Source organism: Barbus barbus, assembly GCF_936440315.1.
Source record: "Barbus barbus genome assembly, chromosome: 7".
NCBI lineage: Eukaryota > Metazoa > Chordata > Actinopteri > Cypriniformes > Cyprinidae > Barbus > Barbus barbus.
In genome coordinates this window covers 20548709-20564798 of record NC_136735.1, presented here as the reverse complement: position 1 = coordinate 20564798, position 16090 = coordinate 20548709, and the positions used below count along the sequence as shown (strand labels likewise).

At 38.1% G+C, this 16090-nt stretch overlaps 1 protein-coding gene across 2 annotated transcripts in view; it reads left to right on the top strand.

The window, feature by feature from the left end:
• The window catches only part of LOC306872830 (vang-like protein 1), an 88954-nt gene that overhangs the window by 38514 nt on the left and 34350 nt on the right, over nucleotides 1-16090 (top strand). For both annotated transcript variants that reach the window (XM_079421696.1, XM_079421695.1), the window contains exon 3: nucleotides 15156-15285. In XM_079421696.1, coding sequence (XP_079277822.1) covers nucleotides 15156-15285 — 130 coding nt within the window. The remainder of the gene's footprint in view (nucleotides 1-15155; nucleotides 15286-16090) is intronic.

The following is a 16090-nucleotide window of genomic DNA, read 5'->3' as shown; positions in this document are numbered from 1 at the left end:
TCCAAAATATTCTCCAGCCTTTGTTGATGATTTCACTGAACTGTTATCAATGATTTCCTCAGAGTTTGACTGTTTTGCTATTGCAGGGGATTTTAATATTCACATAGATAATGCAGAAATCAAAACTACAAAAGAAATTATAACTGTTTTAAACACTTTTGACCTGAGTCAGCATGTGCACGGACCCACACACAATCGTGGACACACCTTAGATTTACTCATCAGCAGAGGTCTAAACATCTCATCCATTGTAATCAAGGATGTAGCACTATCTGATCACTTCTGTATTTTCTTTGATATATTGATCTCAGTCACCACTGAATCTAGATCTGTCTCTATCAGAAAGAGATGCATTACCGAGAACACTGGTGCGCTATTTATGGAGGCAATATCATTAACACCAAGCATTTCTGCAGACTCTGTTGATCTTCTCCTTGAGTCATTTAACTCAAAAGTTAAGAATGTTATTGATGATATTGCCCCGATAAAGGTCAGCAAGAAGACGGGGAAACAGAAATCAATTTGGAGAAAATCAACAGCAGTTCAGAGCATGAAAAGACAATGCAGAAAAGCTGAGCGGATGTGGCGGAAGACGAAACTCGAAATCCACTATAGCATCTATAAAGACAGCCTTCATGCTTTCAATGTGGAACTAGCCACAGCTAGACAGACTTTCTTTTCAAACCTTATAAACAGTAACTTAAACAACACTCGCACTCTTTTTGCGACTGTTGAGAGACTGACAAACCCCCCAAGTCAGATTCCCAGTGAAATGCTCTCCGACAGCAAATGCAATGAGTTTGCTTCCTTCTTTTCTGAGAAGATCAATAATATCAGAAAGGAGATTGGCACATCCTCAAGTTATGCAGAGGTCACACAGATTCGACCGCAATTTATAAAAGAAGTGACTATGTGTGTTTTTAAAGAAATTGACAACAAAATTTTGGAAGAAATAGTACAGCACCTTAAATCTTCAACCTGCTATCTTGACACACTTCCCACATCCTTTTTCAAAAATGTGCTTAACTGTTTAGAAGCTGATCTCTTAGAAGTGGTGAACGCCTCACTTCTTTCTGGGACTTTTCCAAACTCCCTTAACCCTCTGGGGTCTGAGGTCATTTTGGGGCCCTTGAGATGTGTTGACATGCCCTGATATTTGTGCTTATTTCAGCTTCTTAAATCATACTATTGACCAACATGTAATTTTTTTTGTATTCAGCACAAACTGTGCTACAATAATATGTGACCAAGATGGATGTACATGTCTGCATTTCTTAGAAAAAAAATATTATGCGTGGTTAGTAAGTTTTGGGGAAAATAATGTAGCTGAAATAAGGCCATAAAAGCCACACTAAATCGTCCTGAATAAGACTTTTGAGTAATCAGTCTTCTAAGCTAGAATATTTACTTCACAATTATGTGAAAATCATTCAGCTTAGTCATTCACAGAAAACAATATATTGATTTAAATTTTTAAAGACATGTTTTGTGATCTAAAGCCAATATGCGAGGGAGTGGTAATGGTCTTGAATATTAAGTGATTCTCACCTGAGAGACAAAGGGCCCTCCCCTAAAGCTGCTAATGGGCCATCAGTGTGACTGTGACTGAGGCAGGTAAGACAGAGAGTGTGAGGAGACTGAAAAAATGGGTTTTTTAAATGATTTGTATTTTATTTACAACACAGTATAATCAAAACATACATAATGAAGGTCAAAGACACATTATTGTGCACACTGATCTAACCACAGAGATGTGAACAGACTTAGTTATTCCAGCAACAGATTCTGTTCAACAAGTGAAACAAATACCTGATATTTACTTATTTCCATGGATTCAAGAAGAAAAAAAAACAATCAGTAGCCAAGGATCTTGTTTTACCATAGAATATCAGTGTAGTTGACCATCTGATGTTGGTACAGCGCCCTCAGAGGAAAACATCTTGAAGAAAGTCATCAGGATTCATCTGTGGTTCAGGTACCTGGTCCAAAAAAATACAAACAACCAAAAAAAAAACATTTGTGAGCATAGACTCATGCATGCTTTGTACTATCATACACAAAAAAATTAATTTTATATCTGAGAAACTAATTATTATTGTTTAGTACGTTATTAAAATCTATTTTTGAACAGAGTAGGCTATTAATAATAAACATGTTCTAAACAGACTCGTAGTATTCATCATGTTACAATGTACTCTCATATTACTTGTATTGTTTTATACAGAGCATGAAAACAACAGTTTGGGGAAAAAACTACTATAATTGTGTAGTCATATAGCCTAGTATGCATGATTTTATAGCAGCTGTTATGATTCTGCAGCACTAGACTCAAGTATGCTGTGGACTACAAAAGGATGTACTTTGTACTATAAAAAATTATATTTTATATCGGAGAAACTATTATTGTTTAGCACGCTATTATAATATATTTTTGAACAGAGAAGACTATTAATAATAAACATGTTGTAAACATACTTAGACTCGTAGCATTCATCATGTTACAATGTACTCTCATATTACTTTTATTGTTTTATATAGAGCATGAAAACATACTCGTGCCGTAAGAAATTTAAATACAATAAATTGTCCATCATATTCAAACACTGTAGTCTGGAATTACAGTTTGGGAAAAAACAACTATGATTGTGTAGTCATACAGCCTAGTATGTATGGTTTTATAGTAACGTTAGCTGTTATGATTCTGCAGCCATAGACTCACGTATGCTGTGAACCACAAAAGGATGTACTTTGTACCATAAAAAAGGATATTTTATATCTGAGAAACTAATTGTTATTGTTTAGCACGCTATTAAATCTATTTGTGAACATTAAATATTCTTCTAAACATTCTTAGATGCGTAGCATTCATCATGTTGTCGGTTGGGAAAAACCCAACTAAACGCGTTCAAGTTTGTCACAATAACACGCTAACTAATGCAAAAAAGAAGCATTACTTACTCAGATCGATCTTCTGTATGAACTCTTGCACTTATTCTGAGGTGAATCCAGCCTTTACTCAGCGCGTCTCCTTAAGCAGCAACAGAGTCTCGTGATTGTTTGTTGTTGGGCGTCTCCAAGCGCGCACGCGTCACGTGGTTATTTACATGTGAACACGAGGGGGCGGGATCACATTAGAAATAATGAGTTAGACTGGACAGACTGAACATGGTGTCGGTTTCATACTGATTACTTTATCACAGAACATTTGTTTTCGATAACACTTACTTCGTTTGAAAGCAGACACTTTAGGCTTTCTATAGATAGTATGATCTCATGTTTCTGTGTTGAGTATTCGCTGAGTTACACTTCATTTTAGTGACGCGTTACTATAAACATATCGCGGAGACGGAGAAGACAGAGAGTGCATCCTGTTGGTTTTCTTTTTTTTCCAAAACCACAAAGTTTTGTTGTAATCGTGAGTGTACTCAAAAAAAATTAGACACTTAACAGTTTCGATTGATGTATAACACTTATTTGTGTGACCAAAATCAACAGAGTACTTTTAGTGTCTTTTGCACTTATCGTAAAAAAACCGAGTTCGTATCGCCGGCGATACGGCGGGCCCCAGAGGGTTAAAACTGCAGTTGTTAAGCCCCTTCTGAAAAAGCGCAATCTTGATAACACCATGTTGAGCAACTATAGACCCATATCAAATCTTCCTTTCATAGGTAAGATTATTGAAAAGGTAGTTTTTAATCAGCTGAACAACTACTTAAACTCAAATGGATACCTGGACAATTTTCAATCTGGTTTTCGAGCACATCACAGCACAGAGACAGCACTCATTAAGATAATAAATGATATTCGCGTCAATTCTGATTCTGGCAAAATATCAGTGCTGGTACTACTAGATCTTAGTGCTGCGTTTGACACTGTCGATCATAACATACTTCTAGAGAGACTGGAAAACTGGGTCGGGCTTTCTGGGATGGCACTCAAATGGTTCAGGTCATACTTAGAAGGGAGAGGTTATTATGTGAGTATAGGAGAGCATAAGTCTAAGTGGACGGCCATGACATGTGGAGTCCCACAAGGCTCAATTCTCGCACCGCTCTTGTTTAACCTGTATATGCTCCCACTAAGTCAGATAATGAGGAAGAACCAAATTGCCACAGCTATGCTGATGATACCCAGATTTACCTAGCCTTATCTCCAAATGACTACAGCCCCATTGACTCCCTCTGCCAATGCATTGATGAAATTAACAGTTGGATGTGCCAGAACTTTCTTCAGTTAAACAAGGAGAAAACTGAAATCATTGCATTTGGAAAGAAAGATGAAGTCCTCAAGGTGAATGCATACCTTGACTCTAGGGGTCAAACAACTAAAAATAAAGTCAGAAATCTTGGGGTGATTCTAGAGACAGACCTTAGTTTCAGTAGTCATGTCAAAGCAGTAACTAAATCAGCATACTATCATCTCAAAAATATTGCAAGAATTAGATGTTTTGTTTCCAATCAAGACTTGGAGAAACTTGTTCATGCCTTTATCACCAGCAGGGTGGATTACTGTAATGGTCTCCTCACCGGCCTTCCCAAGAAGACCATTAGACAGCTGCAGCTCATCCAGAACGCTGCTGCCAGGATTCTGACTAGAACCAGAAAATCTGAGCATATCACACCAGTCCTCAGGTCCTTACACTGGCTTCCAGTTACATTTAGGATTGATTTTAAAGTACTTTTACTCGTTTATAAGTCACTCAATGGCCTAGGACCTAAATATATTGCTGATATGCTCACTGAATATAAACCGAACAGACCACTCGGATCATTAGGATCAAGTCAGTTACAAATACCAAGGGTTCACACAAAACAAGGGGAGTCTGCTTTTAGCTATTATGCCGCCCACAGTTGGAACCAGCTTCCAGAAGAGATCAGGTGTGCTAAAACATTAGCCACATTTAAATCAAGACTCAAAACTCATCTGTTTAACTGGGCATTTGTTGAATGAGCACTGTGCTATATGTCCGAACTGACTGCAATAAATTTTAGGTTTAATCATTTTCTTTAAATTTATTTTAAATCATTTTCTATATCATTTTAAAATTCCTTGTTTTTATTATTTTTATTTCCATGTTTTTATTGATTTTAATGTCTATTTCACTTTCTTTTATGTAAAAGCACTTTGAATTACCACTGTGTATGAAATGTGCTATATAAATAAACTTGCCTTGCCTTGCCTTGGTAAAGTGTCAAGAATTCAAAAACATGAAGTGTTTGTCATGCTCTGGCCATAAAGAAAGAGTAGTTTAAAATCACAATTTCTACACCTTTCACTTAGGAGCAAAAATCAAAAAGCCTTTAAACTTGGACAAAATAAAGATTTGAAATTTATTGTGATAATTATCAATATTGAGTGGTATGAACAATTTTATAGTGATAATTTTTTTTATCCATATCGCCCAGCCCTAAGGTGAATGAAGCATCTGCTTCACTCTGTTCCGCCATGCCATTCATGCGTGTTGGGCTTGTTGTTTATAATTTTATAGTGTATTTTATAATTTGTATAAAATACAAAAAAGTGTATTTTGTCATTTCACGCACATACACACAGACACTGTTGGCAGTGGAAATGGATCAGGGTGTACTGACCCGAATCATACCATACTGACCATACCGTACTGACCATACTGCTCACTGGAAATGAGCCATAAATTGCATCTTAGAACATTTTAATTTAACTTGGGGAAATATTGCTCAAATCAAGCCAAAAGTATTTGTGATCATCACATAGGAAATGAATGTTGCAAATAGGGCTGCCCCCGACTAAAGATATTCCTAGTCGACTAACACTCCTGCATTTTAGCGATTAGTCGAATAATCGTTCATTTATGATATTAATATAATAACTTGCGTATATACAAGGAAAGGTACAGTCCAAGTTGAAGTTTAACACTTCCATATGACAGAAAATGCTAAAGCATGATATTAGCGCGTTCAAAATGAAAATTAAGCGCTTAAAACAGAATAGTAAAGCGTTTAAAGTATACAGCGCTTATGGACACAAAAATCAGTGGCCGGAATGTTATAGGCTAATTATAACATAAAAACAGCAATCAGACTGCCTGTGCATTTTAATAATTTATTATCAAAAATACAAACTGTAACAGTTACATGTAAAAAAAAAAACAGTTTTGAATAAAATAAACAAAAATTCGTTCTTTAAAATAAATCAAATAAACTTATTAGTAACTTAGGCCTAGTACAAAACAAGGCAAAAAAACAAAACAAATAAATACTGTAGCAAAAACGCTGTTTGGTATAAAAATAGTGGAAAATGTATATAATTTTTATATTGTTCAAAAGGAAAATTAACAAAAACGAACAATTTAATAAATGCACATGGCACATCGCACAACGCCAAAACGTAGGCTGTTAATTTGTTTGCCTTCTTTTTTATTCTAAGTATTTGATTAAATTGTTTAGAACAACTATATTTAAGACAAAATGTAAAGAACACTAATACAAATAAAAAATATCAGAGCAAAGCCGCAAACTGTCATTAAGAGGACGGATGAGTCTTGACCTGAAACAACAAATTGCAAACATCAGACTAATTTTTCTAACAGAATAAAAAACAACTTCTGCATTATATAAAAACGAATAAATAAAAATATGTATTTATTTATTTGTATAGCCTACCCGTTATAAAAATACCCGTTTTTTTAAATTATTTTTTTTTTATAGCCTAACGGATAGCAAACAGAAACACTACAAAAAGGAAATTAAGCATTCTTACCTAAGCTTTCAATTCGATTTAATTTTTTTTCATATTATGTGAGAGGAACACCAGCTTGTCCACATTATTGGGAAGAAGGGAGCTTCTCGACTTGTTCACAATGAAGCCGGCCTTTGAAAAGATGCGCTCTGATGGAGTGGATGTGGAAGGGATACAGTGGAGGCGTTTAGCTGCTTTAGCGAGCTTTGGATATCGATGTTCATTTTTTTGCCACCATGCCAATGGTCCTGAATCAACCTTTGTTTTATCTGCCAAGTACATTTTTAGTTCATCCTTCTCTTCTGCATGCTCCTCCTCATCAATGGCCATCAGCATGGATATCTTGGCCTGCTTTTCCTTTTTCGGTTCGGGCTCACCCTCCTCTGCAGGGCTAATGCTGTCATGATAATTTTCTGGCGCAGCTTCTGTAGATAAACTTTCTGCCAGATCCGACACTGTGGAGTACGCATCTTCTCGTTCGTGTTGGTCAAAGAATGACAAGCTCTTAAAACGTGGGTCTAAGACAGCAGCTTGTATATAAATGCTGGTCGCGATATTTTCCGTCAGTTGCCATCTCGTGTCAATTTCTTTTGCTAGTTCTGTCTTTAGTGCTTTTGTGGTGAGACTGTCTTCGTTGCGCAGCACCAAATGGCGTCTCTTCATGTTTATTAACATGGGCAGTGTGGCAGATAGGGATGCGTTTAAATCCTGAGAAAGCAGCTCAGTGAGAGTGATCATAGGCTTTAGCACTGCGACAGTGTCCTCCGCTGTCAGCCAATGTGCTGTTGTGAGATCTAGACCTCGTTCAGACCGTTTGGTAATTTCAGGGTCTGACAGCACAGCTGTAACCGGCCATCTCTGTTCCAAGAGTCTCTCCAGCATGAAGTACGTGGAGTTCCATCTTGTGGAGACATCTTGGATAAGTTTGTGTTCTGCAACATTCTGCTGCTTCTGTTTATGAGTCAGAGCTGTTGTAACCTTGGTACTTTTCTTGAAATGCCCCACAAGGCGTCTAGCAGCAGCGATGCATCGACATATGGGGTCAGTTTTAAGAGCCGCGTTTATGCATAACTGTAACGTGTGCCCCGCACAACGGACGCCCTTCGCATTACCCCAGGATGGATCATTAGAAATCAGTTCTGTGCACAACACCATATTAGCGGCATTGTCATGTACGACTGCTACCCTCTTTTTCCAGGTATTTTAAATTCTTCCATCACTTCACTGAGTCGCTCTTTTATGTTGGTAGCTGTGTAGCTCTCCTCCAGCACTTTTGTTTCCAACACAAAAGAATGTAGTTGCCAATCTTCAGACATGAAGTGTGCAGTAACGGTCATGTAACCCTCACTCTGGATAGAGGTCCATGTGTCTGTTGTAAAGCTGACTGCTGTACAACTTTGTATTTTCTTAACAAGAATTTCTTTAGTCGTGTTGAACTTGCTTGTTAAGCCATGCATTATTGTCGCGTTTGGGAATGGTGTAGCCTGGTTCGAGGAATTCAAACATTTCTTTGAACCCGTCACCACGGACAACGTTGATTGGTCTCATATCAAGCGCAATGAAATCGACGATTTTCTCTGTGATTTCTCGCTTTCTTTTCTCACTTAGAGGGGGTCTCAAAACTAATCTCTGCTGCATCATTGTTGACTGCGAAGTCGAAGCTCACAACGCCACATCATCGCTGCTATATTGTGGATGAGCCTAGAGACAAATGCATGTCAAAAACCATGAATATGATTTAACTTAACAGCGCAAATGTGTTTATATCCTTATTGTTAAAACGAGGGGCCATGTGAGGTGGTTAACGTTACTACTTACATGTTTTAAATGATAAGACATATTCGATGTTGACGAGTGATAGGCAAATGTTTGCCTGCAGAGTTTGCAAACAGTCTTTTTAGGGTCGTCCTTCGACTTTTCAAAATGATCCCACACTTTCGAATTTTTTCCTGACATAATTATTAGCATCAGCCAGACACCTCTCCCACAAGTGCGCTTTGGTATACCGCGAGGCACGAGATCGCGTTGATCTCTCGTTGCTTTGATGTCATACACCAACTGCGCAGCCCCTGAATGCGTAATTTCACGTGATTTTTTTTGCGACTAACGAAAATGTATTCGACCAAGCCCTCTTCATATCGACTAACGTTTAGTCGACTATTTGGGGGCAGCCCTAGTTGCAAATGACTTCCTCATTGCTAAGCATCAGTTATCAAAACAAGCAAGCTTAGTAGTCTGACAGTTCTTCGCTACCAAACTGTGGTTTGATCCAGCTGTTTAAATGTTGCTTATGCTAAATGACAAAATATGATTTATTTTATATATAGTGCACAGCATAAATGAGTACACCCCCTCCGAATAAATATAAAAGATGTATTTTCTTAATGATCACTAATATTATTCATGGAAAGATGGTAAAATTGAAATGTATTAAACATATACTTAATAAAAACAACAAAATATATGCTTCTGTAAGATAAGTAAATTAGCCAGTTTGTTTAAATGAAGGATTGCAGAAATGAGTACACCCTAGATTTAATTCAGCAAATGTATAATATTCTAGTACTTAATATGTCCTCCAGAACTTTAAGTATACTGCTCTGACCCTTCTTGGCACTGAGTGTACAAGTTCATGACGAATTTTCACATCTGTCCTCTTTTACTCCTTGAGGACGACCTCCTTAAATGCTCTGGTCTTTAATGGGGTGTTTTGCTCAGCTCGTCTCCACAGAATCCCCCACAGCTGCTCAAGAGTGATAAGATTGAGTGAAATACTTGTCCACTGAAGGATTTTCACCTTGGATGAATATCTTCATTGTCATACTGAAAAAAAATGCCCAATAATGCAGGGAATGAGGGGAGGGTAGCGTCTTCTGTTTCAAGTTTTTGTGTTCCATCACCGTAGTGTGTGAATTCATGACAGCATTGATAAAGCACTCATTCATCCCTATATAAAAGCTTTATTACCACTGAACGTCACTGTGGGTACCAGGCACTTCTCACTGTACTCCTCCTCCAGCAACACCAGAACATTTTGGATGCTTTTGGATCTGAAATGATTGACTTGGTCTCTTGAGACCAGAGTATGGATTCACAGAAATCTCTATTTTTTAAATATGGGCCTTGGAAGAGGTTAAATTAGTTGATTTTGCTTTGACTATAGTAGGTAATTCTAGCGGTGACAACAACCATGCATGTCACTTCTGCAGGCTACGTCATACTCTGAGAGATAAATTGTAAATTTTTTCTTGGCTTTTGCCGGCTCTGAGACACTTGCATGTTGTTTCTCCTGCTCTTTTTCTAGCAAAAATTCAGTCATCACTTAATGAAAACTTAAAGTGAAGACCTGATTATTTCAGGAGTCTTGTCACCAGTCCATTGTTTTTGAATGTCGGTGCTGCTACTGCTATATTTTCACACTTAAACAATAATTTGGTATTCCTCTTGAAATATTGTCCTCTTTTATGCTAAGGAATAAGTCACCTGGCAGTTCTCTCCCAAGTGGTTCCACTGCTGCCAGCATTAAAGATTCAGTGTGCTATATAACACTTTTAATTGTCAGGAAATTACTTGTCTTTAACAGTTTTGGTTCAATATACTTACATGTTGATCAAAAATAGCCTTACACCTATACATTTGTTTTTTGTTTTTTTTATTTAGTAATTTTCAGGAGTGTGTACTCATTTTTGCAACATAACATTTTATCACTTTGATAAGAAAATCTTATTTTGCTGAATAATTTTGACATTCTTTGGTAATTGATCAAGCAGGCTTATTGGAACATTATATCTCCAAAGAACCCTAACATGTCATCTAAGTAAAGAGTAATTGCTGAATTTAAGTTTTAGAGGGGGTGTACTCATTTATGCTGTGAACTGTATTAGTCAAAAAAGCTAGATTTTATTTTTATTCAGTGCACACAAACAATGGTACACTGGTTAAATGCACTTTAAGTTGTAGTTCAGTGTGCTCAGCTATAAACAGAGTGGAAGTGCATGCTGCAAATCATGAAGTGCACTGATAATCTATAGGCCATACTAGATTAGGTGAGAGTAGAAGTGCATTGCATGTGAAACATGAAACTGGTTATCCTGGTTTCACCTTCGTCACCCTGCCAAGCTTTGATTTATGGTCATCAGCATCTGGAGAACCCATAATTTACTGTCAAACCCAGTAATGCATGCTGTCAGATTCCACACACACATACATGCTCAGTTACAAACACTGCACATGTGCAGTGCAACACAGTAACTTGCTTTTCCCTTTACAGTCAAAACAACAGGATTTTCTGTTGCTGCTATTTTCACATCCAGTGCTTTATTTGACTATCCATGGTTTATATTAGGGTGCTTTCAGACCTGTAGATCGTTTGCTTTGTTCCGAAACAGGGATTAATTTGTTACATTGTTGCATTTTCTTCTTGGTTCGGTTCGCTTTCACACGGCAACATTGCAAAGCATACCAAACTGTGTTTATGCAAGTCACATGTGAGTAAAGCTGTCCTCTTATTGGTCAGAGTTCACTTGTAGTCTTTGAACTAACGATCAAAGACTACAGATTTTAGCCTAGGATTATAGGAATCTTTTAGGATTTTCAAAATTTGTCACGTGAATGTTAAAAATGAAAAATAAAAGAGCAAAGAGGAAACAGATAATGTGCTGAAAGACGTGAGATAGCTTCTTTGAAAGTCTCAGCTTTCAAATTTTGTCATTTTTTTTAAAGAAATTAAAACAATAAATACTATTTTTTGGCTCAATGTGTCATGACAGATCACTATTGCCTCAGTTCAAGCGGCATGTGAACCGATCGTCTTTTCGTATTTGGCCTACTTAAAGCAAGAAATAAACATGAATGAACATCAGAGCGTATTTTATTTCAACCGTGGAAAGATGTCAATACATACAATTTTTCAAGATTAAGTTCATCAAAGTCTCCTGTCTGATTTGTTTGTCGGACAAATGTTTATGATTGGTCAGATCACCTGTCAGTCAAGCTCTTTGCAAAGGGTCAGTTACTTTGCCAAATGCTTTACTGTTTGCAGTTCTCGAAACCCCACACACTGGTGCAGGTCAAAACTGAGTAAATACAGCAAAACAGGCCAAAACACGCATAAAAAACATTTGTGATGTAACAAAGCCTCTTTTACTGAAATCATGTGACTTTGATATGCACTTCGAACCACTGGTTCGAAACAAATGATTTGCAAAGGTTTTGAAACTTCAAACTTTGAAACTGTATTACAACGAATACAGGCAATTCACCCTCAATCCAGAAGGGGAGCCCGCAGTAATGCAACGATGTTTGATAACCGCCAGCAGAAGAACAGGTGAATGCCATGAGTTGTGCATTTGTAAACAAAGCCCACTAGACAGTGACCATGTGCTGATTCTGAACGCGTCTCTCTCAGACAATGGAGTGTACTTTAGCCCTAAGTATACGTCACTTTTTATGTGTACGTGAGGGACAGCATAATTACATCATCAGAGCAGTATGTGCATACTGTACACGCTCCACACGATTTTTTGTATACTTTAAAGACTTGCACATTCAACTGTTCGCGAAATGGAGCTATGTGCTCATGTATGCAAAAAGGGTCAAATAAAAATGGAAGAAATGTGTTTTTAGCTGTTTCTTGAAGATGGCTAAGGACTCGAATTGAGTTGGGCATGTTATTCCACCAGGAGGGAACAGTTAATGTGAAAATGATATTGTGCCTTTTTTGGGATGGAACAATAATTTGCGGTTCACTTGCAGAACGCAAGCTTCTAAAAGGCACATAAGTCTGAAGTAGTGAATTTAGATAAAGGGGTGCAGAGCCAATGTTGGTTTTGTAGGCAAACATCAATGCCTTGAATTTTATGTGAGCAGTTATTGGTAGCCAGTGCAAATTGATGAACAGAGATGTGACATGTATCCTTTTTGGCTCGTTAAAGAATTATCTTGCAGTCGCATTCTGGATTAATTGTGGAGGTTTGATAGAACTGGCTGGAAGACCTGCCAAGAGAGCATTGCAATAGTCCAGTCTGGACAGAACAAGAGCTTGAACAAGGAGTTGTGTAGCATGTTCCGAAAGAAAGGGCCTGGTCTTCCTAGTATTGTATAAAACAAATCTGAGGGATCAGATAGCAGTTTTAGCAATGTGAAATTCAGCTGATCATCAATCACAACTCAAAGGTTTCTGGCTGGTTTTGAAGGAGTTATGGTTGATGTGCCTAACTGGATAGTGAAAGTTTGATGAAAAGATTGGTTTGTTGAAACCACAAACAGTTCTGTCATGGCAAGGTTGAGCTGAAGGTGATGGTCTTTCATCCAGCAAGAAATGTCTGATAAACATGCTGAGATGCGAGAACTGAGCCCTGAGGTACCCCAGTAGTTAGATGTTGTGACTTGGACACCTCACCCCTCTAAGATACCCTGAAGGACCTATCTTAGAGGGAAGACTCAAACCACTGGAGTGCGGTTCCTGAGATGCCCTTTGCCAATAGGGTTGACAGGAGGATCTGGTGGTTAACCGTATAAAACATAGCAGACAGATCCAGCAAGATAAGTAATGAAGATTTGGAAACCGCTCTTGCCAGTCTTAGGGCTCAACAACTGAGAGCAAAGCAGTCTCAGTTGAATGTCCACTTCTGAAGCCAGACTGGTTACTGTCGAGGAGGTTGTTTTGTGTGAGAAAGGCAGAGACTTGGTTGAACACAGCTCATTCAAGTGTTTTTGCAATGAAAGGAAGAAGGTAAACAGGTCTCAAGTTGTCTAAAAGAGATGGGTTAAGGGTGGGTTTATTAAGTAGTGGGGTTAAATGCTGAGGGAAAAACACCAATGTGAAGAGATGTGTTGATGTGAGTGCAGGTACAACTGCAGGAGAAATGGCTTGAAGGAGATGAGATGGAATGGGATCAAGCGAACAAGTAGTAGGATGATTAGAACGGATGAGTTTGGAGACTTCTGCCTCAGAGAGTGGAAAGAGTGTATGTTTGCTGGTAAGATATGTTTGACATTTTGTGGTGTGGAGAATTGTGCACCAATGGTTGTAAATTTATTAATGAAGGATGTGGCAAAGTCGTCAGCTGTTAGAGTTGATGAAGGAGGTGGAGGAGGATGACAAAAGAGGGAGGAAAATGTGTTAAAGAGCATGTGAAAGTATGGAGAAATTAGCTGTGGAGTATTAGCTGTGGAGAAATTGGCAGAGAAGGAAGAGAGGAGTGTTCGATACACATTAAGGTCAGTAGGATTTTTTGATTTGTGCCGTACCCTTTCTGCAGCCCTGAGCTTAGAACAGTGTTCGCAGAGAACATCAGACAGCCAAGGGGCAGAAGGGGTGGTACAGGCGGGCCTGGAAGACAAGGGCAGACCGTTTCCAAACGAGATGCAAGAGTGGAGCAGAAAGTATCAGCACTGTTAGCATCAAGAGATGATAACTGTTTAGGGGGAGTAAGTGAAGATGAAACCATAGCAGATAGCCGGGAGGGTGAAAGCGAGCACAACACATCTAATTCTTCCACAAAGTTAGCTAGTGGTCCTTGGGGTCAATAAACAACTACAAAATTTATTTTAAGTGGGTGAGTAATAGTAACTGAATGTGATTCAAAGGAGCTGTTGATACCCAGAGATGGTAAAATGATTACATTTCCAATCATTAGAGATAAGCAGACCAGTACCTCCACCTCTTCTGGTCAAGAAAAAACATGGGATTTTTAGTGACCACAGAGAGTCAGGACATTGTTTTGGTGTCTTATCCAAAGGATGGGTGATGGGAGTTTTTGCTGTTCTGTCACGATTACATTTTGTGTAGTTTTGCGTGTGCTGAGGTGGGAGTGTGTGTGCAAAGTGTGAGGATTAGAACATGACTGCCTGTGTCTGCTCTTGGTATATGGTGACTGGGGGTATGAAGGCAGCACAGCTAAAAGTTGTTTCAGATTAATGTTTTTCCATTGCGCAATGGTTTAGTCTGGGCAGACATGAGGTTTGGGGGCTGGGTGGTCTGGCTTATGACTGGATAATGGGCTGAGACGGGGTGATGCTTAGTGAATTAGAGGGAGGAGGGATGATTTTATGGATAGTTCAGTGTTGGAGTAGGAATTTATCAGGGCGATAGATAAAAGACTGACCACTTTGGCGGTGTATTATGAAAAAGAGTGCATTTACTGAACACTTGGTCACTTCATGTTGTTTTTTTGTTTGTTTGTTTTTTGATAGATGGGATAGCTGTCTGATTGGGTGTGCATGTTCCTTTTACACTTGGCCACATTAATTTGTCTACACCAAATTCTGTCCACTATATATAACAGAATTCACTTCCTTGACAGATCTAATTAGTGAGTGCAATGTCATTTTGGATGAATTATTCCAGAAAGGACAAATTTATCTCCTTGACATACTTCTTTCTCTCTATCAGAAGGACCTATACCTAACTTTACTGCTGTGCCCATGTTTCTCAGAGAGCGTAGCCGGGACCGCCACAAATCCCGCAGTAAGGAGAGCAGTCGCTCGGAGAAGTCTGTCACTATCAACGCTCCCCCAGCAGAGCCATTGTTAGGAGACCAGTCAGTGCGAGAAGAAGAGGTTCAGGTGAGAGAGGTTTTCTGTTATTTATAGGACTATATGCTGTGAATCACGGGTTAACTTTAATTTTGAATTAGTTTTAACTTTAATATTATTAATAACTTTAATGAAGAAAGAAATTAAAAGTTTAATTATTTTTTATTTATGAATATTGATAAATATGTGATTGTTTAACACAATGCAATGATGTGCTGTGGTGTTCTTAAAAGAGAATGCAAAATGCAAACTTAGTTTTTCAGTCCAATGTAAATTAATGTACCAATTACATGAATGTTAAGACGTTTTTGACTAATGTTCACTTAGTGTTTTTACAGAAATAATTTGTATTTTCTAGTTTTCTTCTTCTTCTTCTTCTGTGCTGCTGCTTTTGAGTCTATGGCATCCCATAGAACCACTTGTGGGAAAGTAATGAAATTTGGCACATGTCTCATTAACCACAGCAAGTTTGGAGTCTCTAACTCAACCCTTGTAGCACCACCATCAGCTCAAAGTTTCAGTCATGTTTATGCTAATAACTTTTGAACTGTAATATCTAGAAGTGTGACAGTACACTTAGCTCACGAGACAATACTCAATATTGGGTTCATGTGAATGAGACAAGACAATATTTTAACACTATTTTTAAAAAACTTCTATCATGAGAGATGTATGACTAGTCGTTTGTTGGACTGAAAGTAACAAAATGCAAAAAATGCAGGTGCATTTTGCATTGTTTTAATTTGTCATCTTGTAATGAATGTCATTATCATTATCATATACCGTAAAAGACAGAACAAAGCACTGTAAAGGGTTTGCCACAATCTCAGCTAAC